The 20,491-nt window shown below is 48.1% G+C and overlaps 1 protein-coding gene across 8 annotated transcripts in view; it reads left to right on the plus strand.

Annotated features, from left to right (window-relative positions):
• Positions 1-20,491, plus strand: part of LOC119185467 (uncharacterized) — a 631,054-nt gene that overhangs the window by 575,010 nt on the left and 35,553 nt on the right. For all 8 annotated transcript variants that reach the window (XM_075883180.1, XM_075883179.1, XM_075883181.1 and 5 more), the window contains one exon: positions 14,632-14,822. In XM_075883180.1, coding sequence (XP_075739295.1) covers positions 14,632-14,822 — 191 coding nt within the window. The remainder of the gene's footprint in view (positions 1-14,631; positions 14,823-20,491) is intronic.

A 20,491-nucleotide genomic window follows, 5' to 3' on the forward strand; every position in this document is an offset into this window, starting at 1 on the left:
TGTGGGTGAATTTTTTCTTTGTAAGAATAAATATTGGCAGATCCCACCTACAGTGGCAATCGCTGATATGCGAAGCAGGAATGAGAAAGGTTAATAAGTCATTTTAAAATCAGTACAACAGTACGAAGCGGAGGTAAATAATGCCATACATTACTTTCGTGTCATGATTATCATGTTTGGATGTGTCGTTTACCTTCATCTATTGACCTCACGTGATACCAAATTTAGTATAAGTGGAGCTAGCCAAATAGCCACGAGCACGCTATCAGGGCGGTATGTTGTCAATTTCTTACATAACACGCATGTCAGGATTATCATGTTTGCACCAGTCATGTATCTTAGTCATCTATTGATATCATGTAGCACCAAACTTCATATATGTGAAGCTAGCAAAACAGCCGCGAGCGCATAATGAAGGGCCCAATATACCACAACGTTACGCTGATGCGCACGCACGCTGGTCACAGCGACGCTATGTTAACTCGGGCACTCTAAAGTCTCGCGCCAGGCGCGACCTACGCGATCAGCGTCCGTCTGCGCGGCCCAACAACAACCGGCGTGAAATGCGACATGCTGTATTTCGCGCCGATGCGTTACCCAGGCATCACTGCGTCTGCCTCTTTTCCTGACGGAGGGACGCAGCACACGCTGAACCGCGCATGTGCCGAAGCAATGCAGCGCGGCGCGCTCCTGCGAGTATGTGGCAGAACATGCGCCTGGCGGGGCAACGCCGGCGTGACGCGACGAAACGAACGCCGGCGCGCATGCGCACCGCGTCACGTTTAAATGTATTGACGCCTTTACGGTGGCATGTAGTCATGTTCTCACAAGACACGCATCTCATGATTATCATGTTTGCACCAGTCACTTACCTTCGTCGTCCATTGACGTCTCGTAATACCAAATTTGGCATATGTAAAGCTAGCGAAACGGCCACGAGAGCATCATGAGTGTGGTATGTAGTCATGTTGTTACATGACACGCATGTCGTGATTATCAAATTTGTATGTGTCATTTACTCATGTCGTCCGCTCGCGTTGCGTATTACAGAGTTTGGTACATGTGAAGCTAGCGAAACGGCCACGAGCGCATCATGAGCGTAGCATGTAGTTATGTTGTTAAATGGCACGCATGTCATGATTTTCATGTTAGGGTCTGTCGTATGTGTTCGGCATGTAATCATGTCATACCATACCAGTTTTGCAACATGCCTTGCGAACAAAACTACCGCAAGAGCTGCAAGATCATGAAATGTAAATCATGACAATCATGTAATGGTTTTCATGTTGTGACAAGTCATATGTTCTTCATACAGTCATGTTATGTCACACCAAGTTTGGTATAGATACCATTATCAAAACGGCCAGGAGAGCTAAAAGTCCTAAGCGGATAGATGGATACATGGATAGATGGATACATGGATAGATGGATACATGGATAGATGGATAGATGGATACATGGATAGATGGATACTTGTGCGACATCCCCGCAAACACGGACTGAACCCCGCTCCTTTCAAGATGTGTACGCTCGTTTCTCAAACCCACGCATGAAAAAAAGGAAAAGAAAACCTTCGGTGTAACGGATGGGCATTCCGGAGTGAAGTACCAGAAGGATTCTTTCTACTATTCTCACGGGCTCCCCTGTGCAAACATGAGGACCGGGCGGCGCCTTGTCGTCTACAGATCGTGTGACAGTGTACAATAATCGGCGCGTACCCTTCAGATCTGTGGCATGGGGGAGCAGCAGAACACCTTTTGTTGGTTTGGGGAATGCGACCTTTGTGGCAAGCACCTGTGCCGGGTCCAGTATGCCTTTCCGTCAGCTTCCGTGGCTCCAGGGCTCATTACTGCGTTTTGCGCAGATGGCCGCCCGCGGCGGTGAACGACGAAGAAGCGGCGGCTACGGAGAATTTCGCGGGAGACACCGAGCTGCATGGAAACGTTGAGACTTGGTCTGGACATCGGCTCACCAAGTACCTGAAGCATCAGGACCATTGTTCGCCCGTAATTAAGGTGTCTTCGGACGGCTCGCCCATCACTCTTCCTGAGGCTCGAGTTTGTACATTGTTACTTGCTCGGCTTTGTTTGGGAGAGGGTTTTCTACTGGTGTAGGCCAAGGGCGCGGCCGCCGAAGATAATACACTCCGACTGAGAAGAAAATATGCTGCGTGGATAGCGGCGATTGGTTTGGTGCCCCGATAGGGCAGAGTGGGAACCCGAGAAAAGCGGCCACGTGTCAGGAAAGGGGAGAAGGGAGGAGAGTTTCTTCCAGGGGGAAAAAAAGAAGTAGACGGCGACGGAAGGAGACAGATCAGACCGCGACGTGAAGAACCAACCTTCGGCCCCGACTCGAGCAGCCAACTCCGAGGCTCCGACTACATGGACATTCTGTGAGAAAACTTCACCTGCTTTACTTGAACGAGTTTTGCGGGAAAGAATGCGGCGTATTGAGACATTGCGCGGTTTTATTAATTTATCACTTTATCATTTGTGTCTTTGTATGTTTACTTTGTATTGAGGCACCATTGTATTGCCACCGCTACTCGCTTATGCATCCTGTTTCGCGTGCCGCGAGTATTTGCTGATGTGTTATACCCTTTTGTGTAACAGAGATGTCGTTCACGGGCAATATGTGTGTACGCCATTTGCACTTGTTATTCAATTAAATGCGTCCGTGATTAAGAAAAGATTGTGACGTCTCTTACTTCCCTGCCCCAGCACGAATCCCTGTATGTGGAAAGCAATTGAGACACGTAGCCAAGAGGGAACCGGATAAAAAGAGGGTTGAGAGGCTTCCCTCTCTTTGGCGATCGGTGACGTAGTGGGGACGTCTCAAGTGGTGGCAGCGGTGGGAATACTGCAGGGGCAACGGTGCGAGATTTCATCCTCGTATTAGGGAAGGAGTGACGGATGGCACGATGAATAAACAGGCTACGCAGGTGGCTCAGGGGAGCGCGCTAGGAACGAGCGCTTTGATGTTAGGAAACATGGTTCCCTCGTTCATGGGAGACGCTGCAGGTCCGAACATTAGGGACTTTCTGCAAATTTTAGAACAGGTTGGTAGAATGGGGGGATGGCAAGACAGCCAACTCATTGGCATTGCGCGTTGTAAGATGCTAGGCGCCGCACATGATTTTGCGTGGAGAGATGATAGTGTCACCGCAGCGTCTACCTACCATGAGTTCAGAGCTTTGGCCCTCGAGCGGTTCGACACAGAACCCCTTAGCAGCAAGGTGGAGAGGTTTAAGAACGTGAGACAAAACGCCAGAGAGGAAGCGCGCTCGTGTGCAAATCGCATACGATTGCTCGGGACTGCCATCCTGGCTAACTCCAGCGGCGAAGAACCGGCGAAAACTCAGCTGCGCCACGAGATTCTGGCCGAACAAATGCTGTCGCAGTTCCTAACTGGCCTAAGGGATCCGGTCCGCAGATTTGTTTTGTCTCGCGACCCCAAATCGTTCGACGAGGCGATCGACGTAGCAGCTAAGGAAGAACGTAACGAAAAACTTTCACAGAGCTCCTCGGTGCCCGTTCGGCATGTCGACGAAAACGTGAATGCGCACGAAATGCGCAGCCGCCTCGACCGCCTGGAAAAACTCCTAGAGGAGAGTTTGAGGTCACGCGACCCCGTCGGAGATGATGGGCAAAGAAACGCAAGGCGGCCCCCTTTTTCCGATCGATGTTTTAACTGTGATGGCTTTGGCCATTTCTGGGGAGAATGCGACCGGTATCGACGACGCCGACCGTGGAACACGCGTTGTGATCGTCGTACGCCGGAAAACTGTGGCAGCGAGGAGACGACGCCGAAGTCGACGGCTCAGGAAAACTAGGTGCGGCCTCTTCTGGTAACCACAACAGGCGGAGATCAATAGCAGTGGTAAATTTTTGCGGGGAGACGAATCCGGTCGTTGAGTGTGCCGTGGGGAAGGGTACGCTGAGGCTGCTGATAGATACGGGATCAAAGGTGAGTCTTGTGAAGAGCTGTGCACTGGGAGGAATAGATGAGAGGTGGCAGAAGACATTGCAGAAATAGGATAGTGAGATGTCCCTCGTTGGCATAACTGGTGACCCTATACACACCCTCGGCCGTTTTAGAGTACCCGTAAAAATGAAAGAAACCACGTTTGAGGCAAAATTTTTTATTTGTGGAGACGGACTGTCATTATGGGCAGATGGTATAATTGGCCAAGACATTCTAATAGAACAAGATGCCGACCTCCTGCTGAGTGAGGGGTGCCTGAGAATAGGCAGCGAGCGTGTCCCATTTACCAATTAGGTTGGAAAACCCAGGCCAGCCGAAAAACTTAGTTCCGGTGAAATGAACCACAGTCCACTGAGGCCGCGTAATGTTAATGTTGTCTCCCTGATCGAAGAGGCTACTCTCCCACCACTATGCGAGTGCGTACTGGCAGGTCGGGCTCGCGCACCGGTGCCCCCAGGCGAAACCAAGGTTGTCAAGGTTAATGGCCTAGAAACAAACGGATTAACTGCAGTACCTACTTTGACCACCACACGGGAAGACGGCGTATTGCCAGTAAGGGTGGCAAACCTAACATTGAAGGAGATCCACCTCCCTAGGAATAAAGTGGTCGGCTCCTTGGTTGACACAGAAGCCTACCACGCGGTCGCGATGGTTGAGGGAGCGGGACGAGGCGCCGTTGACGAAGGAGATCTGTTGAAGATGTTCGATCTGTCGCACGTCGACGGAAAGGAGAGGCAAATTATGAAGAGCATGATAGTGCAGAATCAGTCAATATTCTCAACAGGAACAACAGACTTGGGGCGATGCGAAGCTATCAAGCATAGGATTCACACCGGAGGGGCGGCACCTGTATATCGTCGGGCATACAGGATCCCTTTCGCATGCAAGGAAGAAATGGAAAGACAGGCAGACTCCTTACTGGGAGCAGAAATAATGCAGCACTCAACCTCCCCCTCGGGAGCACCCGCACTGCTGGTCGAGAAGCCGGACGGGTCATACCGATTTGTCGTCGATTTCAGGGACCTCAACAAAGTTTCCCGCATTGACCCATATCCGCTTCCACGAAACACTCGCCTAACTGGGGAAGGTGAAATATTTTACGGTCGTGGATATGGCCAGCGGGTACTGGCGAATTGAGATGGAGCCTGATGATAAAGAAAAAGCAGCCTTCAACACCCCCTCCGGTCATTACGAGTGGAACCGAATGCCCATGGGGCTTGTAAACAGTGCGGCCATCTGGCAGAGAACCGCAGATGTGATCCTCGCAGGCCTACTCGGCAAACTTTGCCACGTATATTTAGACATCATAATATACAGTGAGATGTTCGAGGACCATCTGCGGGACCTCGGTGAGGTGTTTTCGAGAGTGCGAGCGGCTGGCTTGAAATTGAAACCCGCTAAGTGCCAGTTTTTAAAGCCGGAGGTTAAATACTTGGGACACATCGTGTCCGCGCAGGGCGTCCGTCCGGACCCGTTGAAAGTACAGTGCATAAGAGATTTCCCACCACCCAAAAACAAAACCGAGGTGAGACAGTTCTTGGGACTCTTGTCCTATTACAGGAGACACGTTCCTTCATTCGCGAAAATAGCGAAACCAATTACCCGCCTCACCAGCAAGAGCCCATTCGAATGGAATGCAGGCACCCAGGCGGCATTCGAGCAACTAAAAACGCTGCTCATAACAGCATCTATCCTGCGGTTTCCAGACTTCTCAAAATCATTTATTTTGACGACGGACGCGTCAAAATACGCTGTCGGAGCGGTGCTATCTCAAGTCCATGACGGACTTGAACACCCAGTGGCCTACGCAAGCCGCCAGCTTAATTTGGCGGAGCAGAAGTATGGCGCGACTGAACAAGAGTGTTTAGCCGTCGTTTGGGCAGTGCGTCACTTTAGATGTTACTTGTACGGTAGGAGTTTCCGAATTGTTACCGACTATCAACCTCTCAGGTGGCTCATGAACGTGAGGGACCCTAGCTCGAGACTGGCGCGCTGGAACTTACTCCTTCAGGAGTACAGCTTCGACATCGTACATCGCCCAGGAAAGCGGAACCAAAACGCCGATGCCATAAGCCGTGTGGGTGTGGCGGGTGTGGTCGATTTCACGCCGTCGTCTCATGAAGCTCATTTCCGTGAGGAACAGGGTAGGGATCAGGCACTTCAACAGGTGATCCAGCAATGCGAAAACTCCACAGACAACACCTGTGGGAGGTATCAGCTAGACAGCGCCGGACTATTGAGACTAAAGGAGGGAAGTACTGCAGACGTCGGGAAAATCGCCGTTCCGAGATCGATGGTCGGCGAACTGATGAGAGTACACCATGATTCACCTTGTGCCGGACACCTGGGAATAAGGAAAACCCTGTTGCGATTGAAGAAGGTATTTTCTTGGTTATGGATGAAAGTGGACGTGGTCAAATACTGTAGCAGATGCAAGTCATGTATTCTCCGGAAGATACCGAAGGGTCGAAAACAGGCTCCACTTCAAATATTCTCTCATGTACACGAGCCGTTTCAGAGAACTGCGATGGATATTGTGGGACCGCTGCCATGTACGACCTCCGGAGATAGGTACGTCTTGGCCTTTGTTGATCACCTGACTCGATTCGCGGAAACATTCACGCTGCCAGACCAGAAGGCGGACACGATCGCTAAGGCATTCGTCGAGGGCGTAGTGTTGCGTTATGGCGCCCCGTTGCAACTCCTCACAGACCAGGGCACCAACTTCACTGGTAAACTCGTGAGAGAGGTATGCGACGTGCTTGGTGTGAAGAGGCTACGAACGACCGCCTACCACCCGCAGTGTAACGGAGCTGTCGAACGCCTAAACCAAACACTCGTTGGGATCATGTCCCATTACGTGAGCGAGGACCAGGGGGATTGGGATAAGTGGCTCCCGTTTGCGACTTTCGCCTATAATACCGCCGTCCACGAAGGCACAAAAGACAGCCCTTACTACCTCCTGTTTGGCAGGGACCCCGTCGTGCCCGGGGTGGCTTTCTATAAACCAAAGGGGCACTACGGCACACTCGATGACTACCGCGCGGAGCTAACACAGAGGCTTCAGCGAGCTCACCACATGGCTTTGTCCACGCTCCGTTCTGCGGCAGAGTTGCGTAAAAAGAGGCTTGGACCTTCCCGCAGGGACCCGAAATTTAAAGTTGGAGAGAGAGTTTATATCAGGGTCGGCGCGGTCGTGCGGGGACTGGCCAGGAAGTTAGCCGCCAAATGGGTTGGACCGTATCGCATCATTGAGCGTCTTTCGTCCGTCACCATGCGCGTGCGTAACATAAAAACGCGCGAAAGCAAGGTAATCCACGTAAACAGGCTGCGACGAGTGGATCCCTCGGGACGCGCCGAACTTGAGCAAAGCAGCCGACCAGAGTCCTTGACACGGTCATCCGGCAGTCCAGCTATCGGGGCAGGTAACGCGAACATGCCTAACATACCCCCGGAACTGCTGCTGGAGTTAGTTCTACAGGAGCAGCCGGAGCGACTCGTATGTCCAGCAGGCGCCACGTGTTCTAGATACGCCCTTAGAAGCCACGGTCCTGTCCCCGATCTACCTTAGGTTAGGAGACAACGCTATGACCCACCCATACAGCGGACGAACAGGTAGGCAAGAGGCGAGCCGGGATCTTGGGCCACCTGCTATGTCGGGGTCATAAATGTACGTAGTGATTGCTATTTTGATCCCCATGTTTTCACCCATATCCTACTTTCGTTACTTTTGTGTGAGCACTGCGTCGAAGTTTTTCGCCCCTCGTGGATTTTGTTTTTGATCCCCATATTTTCACCCATATCCTACTTTCATTACTTTTGTGTGAGCGCTGTGTCCAAGCTTTTCGCCCCTCGTGGATTTTGTTTTTGATTCCTATGTTTTCACTCATATCCTACTTTCATTACTTTTGCATGAGCACTGTGCCAAGGTTTTTCGCCCTTTGGGAATTTTTTTTTTTGCTCATATACCCGATTCGTTTCAAAGAATGGATTTTGAAGAGGGCATGTAGTTCATTTGATTAGTGTGGCTTTGTGTTACACGTAATATCTGATGTTGGCCTCTGAGCGAATGATGTGCCTGGAACCGATTGCACCTATGGCATAGGGGAGGAACATGTGAGTTAGTGAATGTGAGATTACCTAGACCTCGCCACGTGTCGGAGAGAGGGCGCGAGGGAGACTAGTCTGGGAACGGTGTGGTTTAGATAGACAGGATATGTGGCTGGCATCTGTGGCCCAATGTAGGCAGATTATGAGAGGTGGTTGGTCGAGATACCTAAATAGGCGCTGCACAACAGGTGATGAGATGAGACAAGATAACAAACTACGGCGTTTTCCCTACACAATAGTGTCGTGCCTCGATAGGAGGCGGGGAGGGCTGGCTTGCAGGAAGAGATGAAGCAGCCCCGGTATCGACGAGGCCACGTGAAAGTTCAGATTGAAATGGTTTCACAACGTCTCCCCGCACGGAAGTGTCGCGCCTCGTTAGGAGGAAGGGGGGCATTGTGATCGGTATTGATGTATAACGCCTAATGTCACAGTTGCATAGGACAGCATATACGCTACGTTCTCAGCCATTCCGAACACGCAAATCGCGTTGAAGGTCCCTTTCCCTCACCGACAGGTTCGTGCAGCAGAGGCCGGGCAGGAGATGGATGGTATGCGAAGGTAATTCAGTGCATATTCAGAATTCAGATTCAGTGCATATTCAGATTCAGAACATAGGTTATGCTGCCTGTGTGACCTATGTTCTCCCGCCTTCCCGCTTTTCGTCTGGTTTGAAACGTTCGAGGTCTTAAAATTTTGTGCATGTGTGAAATGAAAGTGTATTTAAATGTGTGTATCCTCTGTTCGGTTGTGCCGAGAGTGGACAGTGCAGGCGAAGTGTGTGATGTGCTCGCATGTTAGTGAACCTTCCGCATTGATGACTGAACGCTGCATGCCAAACCATCCGACGAGCAGCTGTGACCAGTGTGCGTTTTGTCCACGCGTCATCCACGAGTTTCTGCAGTGATTCTGAAGGTTTCAAGTGTGTTGTGCGCGGTAGAAATACGGAATCAAACTGCTTCGTGGTGGCTGATGATTCAGCGACAATCACAGATTGGTTCTTCTCAGCGACGCGCCACCGCCACGGCTGAATCACAAGTGTACTGTGTTCGCATATCGTATTCCTAAGACTGCCGCAATGTCTCAATTTCGCTGCGCAACCCGAAGGCGTTACGCGCCCGCATTTCTCGCGTTTGCATTTCCCCGCTGGAAAAATTCTTCTGCAAGATGAAGGGATTGTGACGTCCCCGCAAACACGAACTGAACCCCGCTCCTTCCAAGATGTGTACACTCGTTTCTCAACCCATGCATAAAAAAAGGAAAAGAAAACCTTCGGTGTAACGAATGGGCATTCCGGAGTGAAGTACCAGAAGGATTATTTCTACTATTCTCACGGGCTCTCCCGCGCAAACAGGAGGACCGGGCGGCGCCTTGTCGTCTACAGACAGTGTGACAGTGTACAATAATCGGCGCGCACCCTTCAGATCTGTGGCATGGGGGAGCAGCAGAACACCTTTTGTTGGTTCGAGGAATGCGACCTTTGCGGCAAGCGCCTGTGCCGGGTCCAGTATGCCTTCCCGTCAGCCTCCGTGGCTCCAGGGCTCATTACTGCATTCTGCGCAGATGGCCGCCCGCGGCGGTGAACGACGAAGAAGCAGCGGCTACGGAAAATTTCGCGGGAGACACCGAGCTGCATGGAAACGTTGAGACTTGGTCTGGACATCGGCTCACCAAGTACCGGAAGCATCGGGACCATTGTTCGCTCGTAATTAAGGTGTCTTCGGACGGCTCGCCCATCACTCTCCCTGAGGCTTGAGTTTGTACATTGTTACTTGCTCGGCTTTGTTTGGGAGAGGGTTTTCTACTGGTGTAGGTCACGGGGGCGGCTGCCGAAGATAATACACTCCGACTGAGCAGAAAATATGCTGCGTAGATAGCGGCGATTGGTTTGGTGCCCCGGTAGGGCAGAGTGGGAACCCGAGAAAAGCGGCCACGTGTCAAGAAAGGGGAGAAGCGAGGAGAGTCTCTTCCAGGGGAAAAAATGAAGTAGACGGCGACGGAAGGAGACAGATCAGACCGCGACGTGAATAACCAACCTTCGGCCCCGACTCGAGCAGCCAACTCCGAGGCTCCGACTACATGGACATTCTGTGAGACGAACTTCACCTCCTTTACTTGAACGAGTTTTGCTGGAAGGAATGCGGCGTATTGAGACATTGCGCGGTTTTATTAATTTATCACTTTATCATTTGTGTCGTTGTATGCTTGCTGTGTATTGAGGCACCGTTGTATTGCCACCGCTACTCGCTTATGTATCCTGTTTCGCGTGCCGCGAGTATTTGCTGATGTGTTACCCTTTTGTGTAACAGAGATGTCGTTCACGGGCAATATGTGTGTATGCCATTTGCACTTGTTATTCAATTAAATGCGTCCATTATTAAGAAAAGATCGTGACGTCTCTTACTTCCCGGCCCCAGCACGAATCCCTGTATGTGGAAAGCAATTGAGACACGTAGCCAAGAGGGAACCGGATAAAAAGGGGGTTGAGAGGCTTCCCTCTCTTTGGCGATCGGTGGCGTATTGGGGACGTCTCACATGGATAGAGGGATACATGGATCGATGGATAGATAGATGGATAGATAGATGGATACATTCAAAGTCGCCGAAGTTTGCTAAGAAATGCTTCACATTTAAAAATGGAAATATTAGGAGTCATTTCACTTTGCAGAGGTGGCTTGTCATGCAGCGAAGTGGTCACATGGTGGAGTCTAGACTGGTATGAAAGGCTAAGTTGCAAACGTGGCCATTAAAGTTAAAACTTCCGTGACAAGTCTACCATGACACATCAGTGATGACTTTGCCGTGATTATGAATACACTCAAACCTCGATATAATGAACCCGAATATAATGAAATATCGTTTATGAGGAAGCAAATGAAAAATTGTCTTGCAATAGAGTGTTTAGAATATATACCTTTATAACGAATTTTTGGATATAGTGAACTTTTTTATGCAACATTTAATCTCATTATAGTGCAGTTTGAATGTAGGCTTCATTGGAACATGTAACATACGAAATCCAGCTTACAATATTAAAGGCTATGCCCATCCTTTTAAAGCAGCGTTTGCCTGTAAACACAAACGCTTACTGGGAAGAAACGGCTTCCGGACGATATAACCCCTTTAGCAATGGTGTGTGCAGCTGTACATGTCAACTACACGAGCACATTGCGCATTGCGTGTTCTTTCAAACTGCCTGAAACGTAGTGTGTGCATTTGCACAGGCTTTGTTATGGACAGCTAGTTAAGTCATTCTTCTGCGTAGTGTTGAACAGGGTCGTTGTGCTGACGTTTCCATGTCTATCGATTGTTTGACATGCCTCGTTCCGGGACCAATGTAAACATCTGCAAAGCAAACTGGGCGCACCTATGTTTTGAGCCTAGAGTTTAGTCCTTCTTGTGCAGCAATGAAATATAGGTAATTGTGTTATAATTAGATATACAATGAGATGCTAATGACAAATAATTACAGAAATGTGCCCATAACAGCAGGTTATCTCATTTCTTCTACTAGAATGCGGTATAGCGGTATAGTGCGTTGAAGATGAGTGTATTGTGTTGAGACACAGCTTCAGTCTATCATAAGGGTCGTCTGAAGGGAATCAAGTCGCATGGAAATGTCATGGCACTAGAATGTTTTTATTTTATTCTTTGACGTTTTCTTGGGGCACTGTTTGACAAAACAACACTTGGAATACCAATGACGCCATTGCTCTGCAGGAGGGGGAGCCATGGCGGTGGAAGACTCAAGGCATTTGTGTGGTTATGCTATATTCACATTTTGTAATCGTAGGTGTGCATTCTAGTCTATGGCAGTTGCCAGGGGTTCCTTGTCTACTTCAAAATGCTTTAATCAGTTTTTCCTTCTGAGCACAAACTTGCTCTTAATGCATTATGGCTGTACTGTGAAGCAAAACGTGCCCATCAGTGGTGGCAGTGGCTTGATTTCCAACAGATGGCTGCGCCAGTGCTTCGAAGTACCTTTCTTGGAAGCCCATATAAAAGCCTCTCAATTCTAACTTTTTTCACTGAAGGAAGGGTTTTGCTGCAACAAAATCCTTCCTCCAATGAGCTACACAGTGTGCCTTGATGAGTACCCAAGTTTATGGATTTGTGCACATTGTGCCTTGATGAGTACTCAAGTTTATAGAATTATCTGATCTTCAAATGTGTGATTATTTTGCTGATTTGTGTGGTACAGATCAACGCCATATCAAGCGTAGGGCCAAAGACTCTTCAGGCAGTCATACACACAATGCTTCATTCTCTGTCGGATCCAAAACCCCTACGGCACTCCAGTAATTGCCAACAAGCCCAGCGCCTAGCTCAGTCATGCCATCAACATGTCATTTCTTGCTATGGCAGCTTTTAACGCTAAGCATAAATGCATGGGTTCGATTTCTGGCCACGAAATCTGTGTTGCAGTTGAAGTTAAATGCGAAAACAGCCATGCGTTTAAATTTAGGTGTGTATTGAAGAACCAAGGGTAGCGAACAAAGATCCGGGATGTCCTGCTATGCCATGCTTCAGAATAGTTTTTTCAAATGGCACCACAGGTTACCACGTGCTTGTGATGGCACAGTAATGCTAGTGACCACTCTCATGTGATCCTTATTTGCATGAGCAAGGATTGGGCTACACGTTTAGTTAGGCGAACTTCAGCTGTTCAAGTTAGTGATTTCTCCTCGACGTAGCAACTGTGTAGATGCATAACTCAGTTTTAGTGCACATTAGCTGTGCCTGGGTGTCATACAGTAAAACATTTGTGATACGAATGTTGCGGTTTCACCAAAAATATTCGAATAATGTGAAATTTGTATCACCAGACAATATAGAGTATGAGCATCAAAAAAAAATCTGGCATATGTTTTTATTACTGCGTCTTGGGACCACATCGTCGCGAACTGCTTTGAATAGTTTCTAGTGAAGTTTTTAGGCAGCAACAATTATAACTGCAGTCTTGAATGCAAGACCCATGCGCACGTGTGAAATTTATGAATAGGGTGTAGCGACCTGCGACATACACTAGCGCCTTCCTAATGCTAGTTAGCTTTTCCGCAAGACACAAGAGTACTGCACCAAAAGTGAATAAGGAATGCTTTGCAGGTAATAAATGAAGGCCTGAAAATTTTAGAAGCAGTGTCCTTTGTTATTACAGTTGAACCCCTTCATAAAGAAACTGATGTAACAGACTGATGGGTGCTAAAAAAACCAGTGTGCCTACATTGAAACAGGGGTTGATAGGAAAATGCATGGTACCCTGCGTGTAAAAGACACCTCATGTAAAAGACAAGAATTGTTGCCTGTTGCACGTCCCTCATAAAGAGCTGAACAGTATTTTTTTACCGCGGTGGTGTTGATGTTTTTTGGGAGATTTAGGGCAATGGCAGCACCACGGGAGAGTTTGCAGAACTGTGCGTTCCCAACAGTCGTGCATGTTGACGTTCTGAGGCATAGCTCTTTTGCCGAGATCGTCTTCTTCCTCTTTCATTCCTCGTCCACCATTCATAGCATGTCTCAATGCTCGAGGACACTGCCCCCATTGTTGTCCACATGTGGCTGCCACATCGACAGCACAGCATTCCTTGATGTGTAAAAAAAAAAAGAGAGCGCGACGTCAATGTTATCTGTAATCTATATATGAAGGCATACGAAAGTGCATTAAGGCTTTTAAAATTAGTGCATGCATTCTTGGAGGCTAGGACATGTCGTTGAAGGCATAGTTTACAAAAATGAACTAGAGAGGACTCTGGCACTGCGATTTTTCAACCATTATCGTAATGGTGGGTACTACACGGATTTTCTAGGCTTCTTGCTTTCGGGCTTCGAACACGCTTGTCGATTTGTTTATTGGGGTTTTAGTTTTGTTTTAAAATAAAAAAGGAAGGCACCCTTGGGAACTTCTTGAACAGATTTGAATTGGTGAGCCTGAAAAGTCAAAAAGGTGTAGCGTAACAGCTTAACCTTTGCTAAGTTTTTTGCGGCTAAGTGAATTGAGGACACATGGAGCCAAATTGTGCCGAGAGAACTTAGATTAGACAAATTCGTGGACTACCCAACATTTCCACTTTGGCTAAAGCGCCGTGTGTTACATCTCCCATGCACGCTAGCACCAGAGTCACCTTTAGTATAATAGGACACTCTGTGACGGAAGGTATATTCTGACAAACTGGCGGTGCGGCACTCTAGCCCGCACTTGGGTTTCCGCACCCGTGCATGCTTGTTGCGCATTCTGCGACAGCAGGAGCAGCTCCATATCATAAGTATTTCGTAGCGGAGGTTCATATCAAACGTCCCGGGGTGACAATCGGTACACAACAACCATACTAGATTACATTGTGGGCTTGTAAACCTCTGCTGGACCAAAGAAGAATTCCAATCACCCCAAAATTTGTACAAGCACTATTCCTACCACTACGGTTTTACTGTACAATGGGTTTTCTGTGTGAGGCCTCAGAATTTAGTTAGTTTTGCTTCTGAATGATATGAACTTACTCAACCCTCACCTATTTGCTTGTCACTGCTACTGTGAACCTTCAGGTCAAAGAGCAGCCTGGGTCCAACCGATCGTAAAGGCAGTGACACGAGCCTTTCAAGTGGTTGCTCCTACAGCCCATTGCCCCCATCTAAAGTGCCGGACTTCAAGACTCCTGACTTTGAGCAGTTTCGCAGTCCTTTCAAGGACTGCACCATACACAGGAATCCCAGCAAAGGTCTTGCCATGCGATATGGTAAGTACACGCTGCATACTTCGATGTCAATGCCTAAGAAGCCCGAAAACTGCCAAAAATTACTCAGAAAAATGTGGTTGCAAAACTTTAAGCATATTTCTGATGACCAGTGAAGCTCTGAGTGGTCTGGTGAGGGCGAATCTTGGGCTGACGAAAAATTCGAGTTCGAGTGCTACATATCGAGTTTTAGACAGTGTCAAATTAACGGAAATATTAAGGTAGCAATAGCCTTCTGTAGCTTTAGTATGCTTTAAGGGAGGATGGAGGGATAAAGTTTAGAGACTTTCTGAAAAAAAATCGCTTTTAGATTTGAGTTGTTTTGGATTGGTGGTGCATTAACGATGCTGAGGATTCTTGGTTGTTTGTGCAGCAGAAGACAATAAAGAAATCATTTTTTTCTCGAGATGTTGGCGTGGAGGTCTCTTACAAAGTCACGGCTGCAAAGTGGGCAAGATGCCGATTGTTAAAGAAACATGAAAGGGCAAAATGTTTTTTTACGTATTAGTAAAGCACGGTTTCATTGTCCTGAAAACACTACTCTTGCCGCGACATGAGGCCTGTTATGCGAAAAAATGTGCGAAAAGAAAATGCGGGTGAAGTCGCCACAGTGTGAAATTTAAAAAATGGCACTTCAAGCTTGATTTTCACTGCTAATAACTAATAATGAACTTATGACAGTCAGACTTAAGGCAACACAATTCTTAGAGTGCAGTTTGTCAATCTAAATGAAGTCATTGTTTGTTTTTAGTTTAAGCACCGACATCAAATTTACACTTGTCAAGATTTTTGCGTCGAGTAGCTATTGACCCCCTAGTAGCGATTCGCGACCTAAAACGCATATGAGTGACGAATGAGTATCTGTAATAATAATATATTCACTATCGAACGTGGTTTAAAGTAGGTGGAAAACCCGCCAAATTGTAGTGCTGGCAGCGCTACCTCGCGGCCACGTCGAGGCCGCTGCACAGCTAATGCTGCTTTCACAAAAAACAGGGACGTCACACTGGCGTTTCGTCTGCTAGGAGCGCACGTACAGTCAGTCCAGCAGTGTCACTGAATGCTTAGACATGCCTCTGTCGCCAACATCGTCATCCTCGCCGTCCTCGCAGTCCTCGCGGTCAACATCGGCAGGTGATGATGACAGCGACCTGAAATTGGGCATCGCCGTGATTTGCGACGATCCTTGCTTGACAAGCTCTGCGTTAAAGGCTATGTATTTATCAGTCGCGGCCGTACTGTCGGAGCTCAGGAAGACCAACTACACACATCATGTCGCGGACGATTGGCGAGTGAATTGCTGCTTTTAGCTACAGCAGGGCACACGGTAAAAATAGCCTCGGCCTCGAGAAGAGGTCTAGTACTGCCAGTGAAACCCAACTCGTTCGCCAGCACAGTATTTACTCTGTAGCAACTAGCCACAAAGGGAAAAGAGCAAACGCGGCTGTTCTTCACAGGCGTCCAGCCCGTCTGTCCAACGGCGCATATAAAGCCAACCCACTTGCTGCGTTGGGTTTCGTGGCTTGGTGAAACGCCACACACTTCCCACTTTTTCCGCGCCTCGACGTGCAGGTTCTCACTACGCAGTGGTTCCCTGACATTCTGGCACGTATTGTCGCTCTGAATGATCGTACTCACACGCAGTGGAGCACAACGCAAATCAGTCGATGTGACACGATGAATCGCACGCATGCTTCAACATAGCAAGGATAGCGACTAGTGAGAGCATGGCTGGAAGTCGGCTCCAAACACGCTCGAAGATTGTCGACGTCATCGTTACTAGCGTATTGTCACTCAGGATGGTATTTGTGGAACGTGTCACATCGAACACGTAGCACTAGTGTCGATGTCACAGGGCAGTCTATTTTTAGTTTTTTCTCCTTAGCTTTTCTACGCTGTTTGACGTCGCAACAAAATAACTTTTACGCGACGGACGCCATTCAAATTTGGCCAAGAAGGCCTACCGTATTTTTGCGCGTATAACCCACCCCTGCTTGTAGGCCCGTGTGCTCAGATTTGGGTGCACGTTAAAGAACCCCAGGTGGTCTAAATTTCCGGAGCCCTCCACTACGGCGTCTCTCATAATCATATAGTGGTTTTGGGACGTTAAACCCCACATATCAATCAATCAAATCAACCCACCCCTGCATATAATCCGCACCCCCACTTTCAGCTCACTGAGAAAGAAAAAAAAAATCCTCGCATATTGCCCGCACATTTGATATACAGGAAAGGCTGTACAAAAGCTACTGCTCAAACAACATAGCACATATGTAGACAGAAAAAGCTTTATTTAGCAAGCAGAATACGCTGTCTCCAAGGCCAGTCACAATTCACTCACTGTCACTGCTCTCGCTAGAGCTATCACTTGAGCCGCAGTCCTCACTATTATAAACAAGGTCATCTTCGGTTCCATCCATGTTGTTTGTGATGCAGCATTTCTTGAAACTTTTTCGCACCATCTCACCTGGAATCGCCTTCCATGCCTCGACAATCCACTTGCAGAATAGGGCAATATCAGGCCTTCGGACTCGTCCTGTCGGCGTCAAGTCGTAGCAGCCTTCGGCCATTCACTCGGCGTAATAGCGCTTGACATGCGCTTTGAAGGGCTTGTTAAGCGACACATGTAGAGGCTGCAACATTGACGTCATTCCACCGGGTATAACAACTAAGTCGGTGCCGTTGCATGAAAGGCGGTCCTTCACTTCTTTAGTTGTGTGGCCGCGGAACGAGTCAAGAACGAGCATGGACCTTTTTGCGAGCATCGCACCGGGCCTCTTCTCCCATACCGTCTTGATCCAGTCTACGAACAAGCCGCTGCTCATCCACGCGTTCTTGTGTGCGCGCACCACCACACCGGCAGGCAAATGAACCTTTGGTAGAGTTTTCCTTTTCAAGATGACGTACGGTCGCAGTTGCGTGCCGTCGGCGAGGGCACAAAGCAAGACTGTGATGCGCAGTTTCGTGTTCCTGCCGGTAAGCACGCTCACCGAACTGCTGCCCGTCTTCTCAATCGTTGTGTCCAGCGGCATTTCACCATAAACAGGAGTTTCATCCGCATTGCTGATTTGCGAGAAAATGTAATTGTGCTGCTTTCGCAGGCCAATTACATATCTCTGGTACTTGAGCAGCTTCTCCTCATAGGAAGCCAGCAAGCGTTGACATATTGTAGTCCGCCGTCTGATTGAGAGCCCTTGCCGCTTCATAAAGCGGTGCGGCCATCCGCGGCTCGCACGGAACTCGTGAGGTAGGCCTAGCTCCCTCGGAAGTCGCCGCGCTTCCACTTGGGCCATCTCGGTCGATACGGCGTGACCCCTGCTTCTCACATCTTCGATGAACTTTACTAGCTCCGCCTCGAGCTCAGGGTAGGCACCGGTCTTGGGGCCATGAAATGACCGATGGTTGTGGTGCGCGGCTTGTAGGCTTTCTTCTTTCTCCGCAGTCGCACGCAGGGCTCGTCCACATCGTGCCGTCTTCCCGCTTCGCGATTTCTGTATTCCTCGGCGACGACGATGATCTTAAGCTTTTGCTGTGCCGTGAAGGCCTGCCGCCGTACGTTACTTATGGTGACAGAACAGATAGGCTTGGCGAACAGGTCGAGATGTGGAGAACTAGCGGTATCAGCGAGGTAAAGAGCGCTCACACTCGGCGACAACTTGACAACACTACCCCTTCTAGTACACTGTAACAGCACCCTGGAAACAACAGAACCGAAAGGCATGCCTGCTGCCGCTTCAAAAAGTAGTACATTGATTTACTGATAATATCTCTATAGCCACTATAATATCTCGTTTGCCTTGCTGAAATAAATACTGCTTTATTTATTATGGAACTGACTTTATTTATTATGGAACTTTCTGAGACAGCACCACCTTTTCGACAAGCCCTTTCCAGCCCCGCCGCGGTGGTCTAGTGGCTAAGGTACTCGGCTGCTGACCCGCAAGTCGTGGGTTCGAATCCCGGCTGCGGCGGCTGCATTTCCGATGGAGGCGGAAATGTTGGAGGCCCGTGTGCTCAGATTTGGGTGCACGTTAAAGAACCCCAGGTGGTCAAAATTTCCGGAGCCCTCTACTACGGCGTCTCTCATAATCAAATGGTGGTTTTGGGACGTTAAACCCCGCGTACCTATCAATTATCAATCGACAAGCCTTTTCCAAAAGTAAACATGGCGTCCGTGACGTAGGGACATGTGGAGGGTCACTGAGCGGCCGCGAACGTCCAAAAAATATACTTGTGGTGTGACAGTGGGATTTTACATTGAACAATCGAATTGTATCTCCCCAAATGTTTTTCTAAACGCTTCAATGATGCAAGCAAGCGAAACCAAAATCGGCCGCAAGCTGCCGTGCTACTTGCGGAGCAACACTAATTTGCGGGAACCGCCTCCGTAGCCTTCGCTACACTGTTAAGGGGCTTCATAGCACAACAGGCATTGCTGTGAAGCAGCACTATAGGAAAAACCCCACGTATTATCCGCACCTCCACTTTGCCACAGAAATTTTTGGGTTTTTGGTGTGGGTTATACGCGCAAAAGTACGGTATGCATACCAAGTGATCGAATGATGCGCACATCTCAATCTTGAAATTTGATGTCAGGGCTCTTTTAAGTGAATGTGTCTGTGTTGGAAAGCTTGTATCCAGCGATTTTAATTTATGCGAGACTTTGTTGTGAACCAGACGACAATCAAATTAAATTGGCAGGAATTTAGCCTGGCTAATGGAAAAGTCACTTGCTCATTGGTAACGAAGCTCAAGTGGGTGGAAACATATCAAGTGATTGGCATTAAACCGCTGGTTTAATGCCAATTCTTAGTAGGTTATGGTCTTTTTGTGTGCTACTTGGCTGATATATTACTCCAAAGAGTTCATTGCAATTAGCGGGGGATCTTTTTGTGACCAACACTTCTAGTGAGCAACATTCACACCTCGAAAGCTGCGAAAAATTGAAGACGATTGGATCTGATTGTCAGAGCAGCAGCCCCAACTCCGCAGCAGGTCATTTCGATTTTTTTTTTTGACATTCGACAAAGGATGGTTAAAATCATCGAATTCTTTCTTCTCAGTTCAAAGTACGTCAGGAAAACTATGATTTCCTAATTGTTTTGCCAATAGCTGCATACATACAAGGTTCTGTTCTAGACAAACTTTACAGGATCAAGGTAGGGTACTTTTCTGATCACAAAGTGTTTTCAAACACATTAAAAAACTTAAATGTCTGACATCCAGTAACAAGGAACAAAAATCTTCACTCTTTGGATTACACCTTTACAAAAATGTCATAAGAGGCGTGTGGCTCTCCTTAGCCTGTACTACAAATCACTTGCAATGGACATAGTTATAAAAAAAGTAGGATATTTTTATTATTTTTCAAATGACAGTTCTCCTAAGTTGATATACTTGATCTATCGCTATAATAGCTGTTTTTTTTTTTTAAATAATGCTAGGTTGCTAAAATTCAGAGGTAATCTATGTCTGCAATTTTCGTCAATATTGGTAAAGCAGTTCAATTGTTCAATTCAGCTCTGCAGAACCCGTTAATTATGTACTGAAACCTTATTACAACAAAGTGGCATGCTACACAAAAAATAAGTTTGTGATATATGAAAATTCATTATAAGGTGCATTCCTTACACTCTTTTTATTGCAAGCCCCGCCGCGGTGGTGTAGTGGCT

This window comes from Rhipicephalus microplus, unplaced genomic scaffold (assembly GCF_043290135.1).
Source record: "Rhipicephalus microplus isolate Deutch F79 unplaced genomic scaffold, USDA_Rmic scaffold_15, whole genome shotgun sequence".
Taxonomy (NCBI): domain Eukaryota; kingdom Metazoa; phylum Arthropoda; class Arachnida; order Ixodida; family Ixodidae; genus Rhipicephalus; species Rhipicephalus microplus.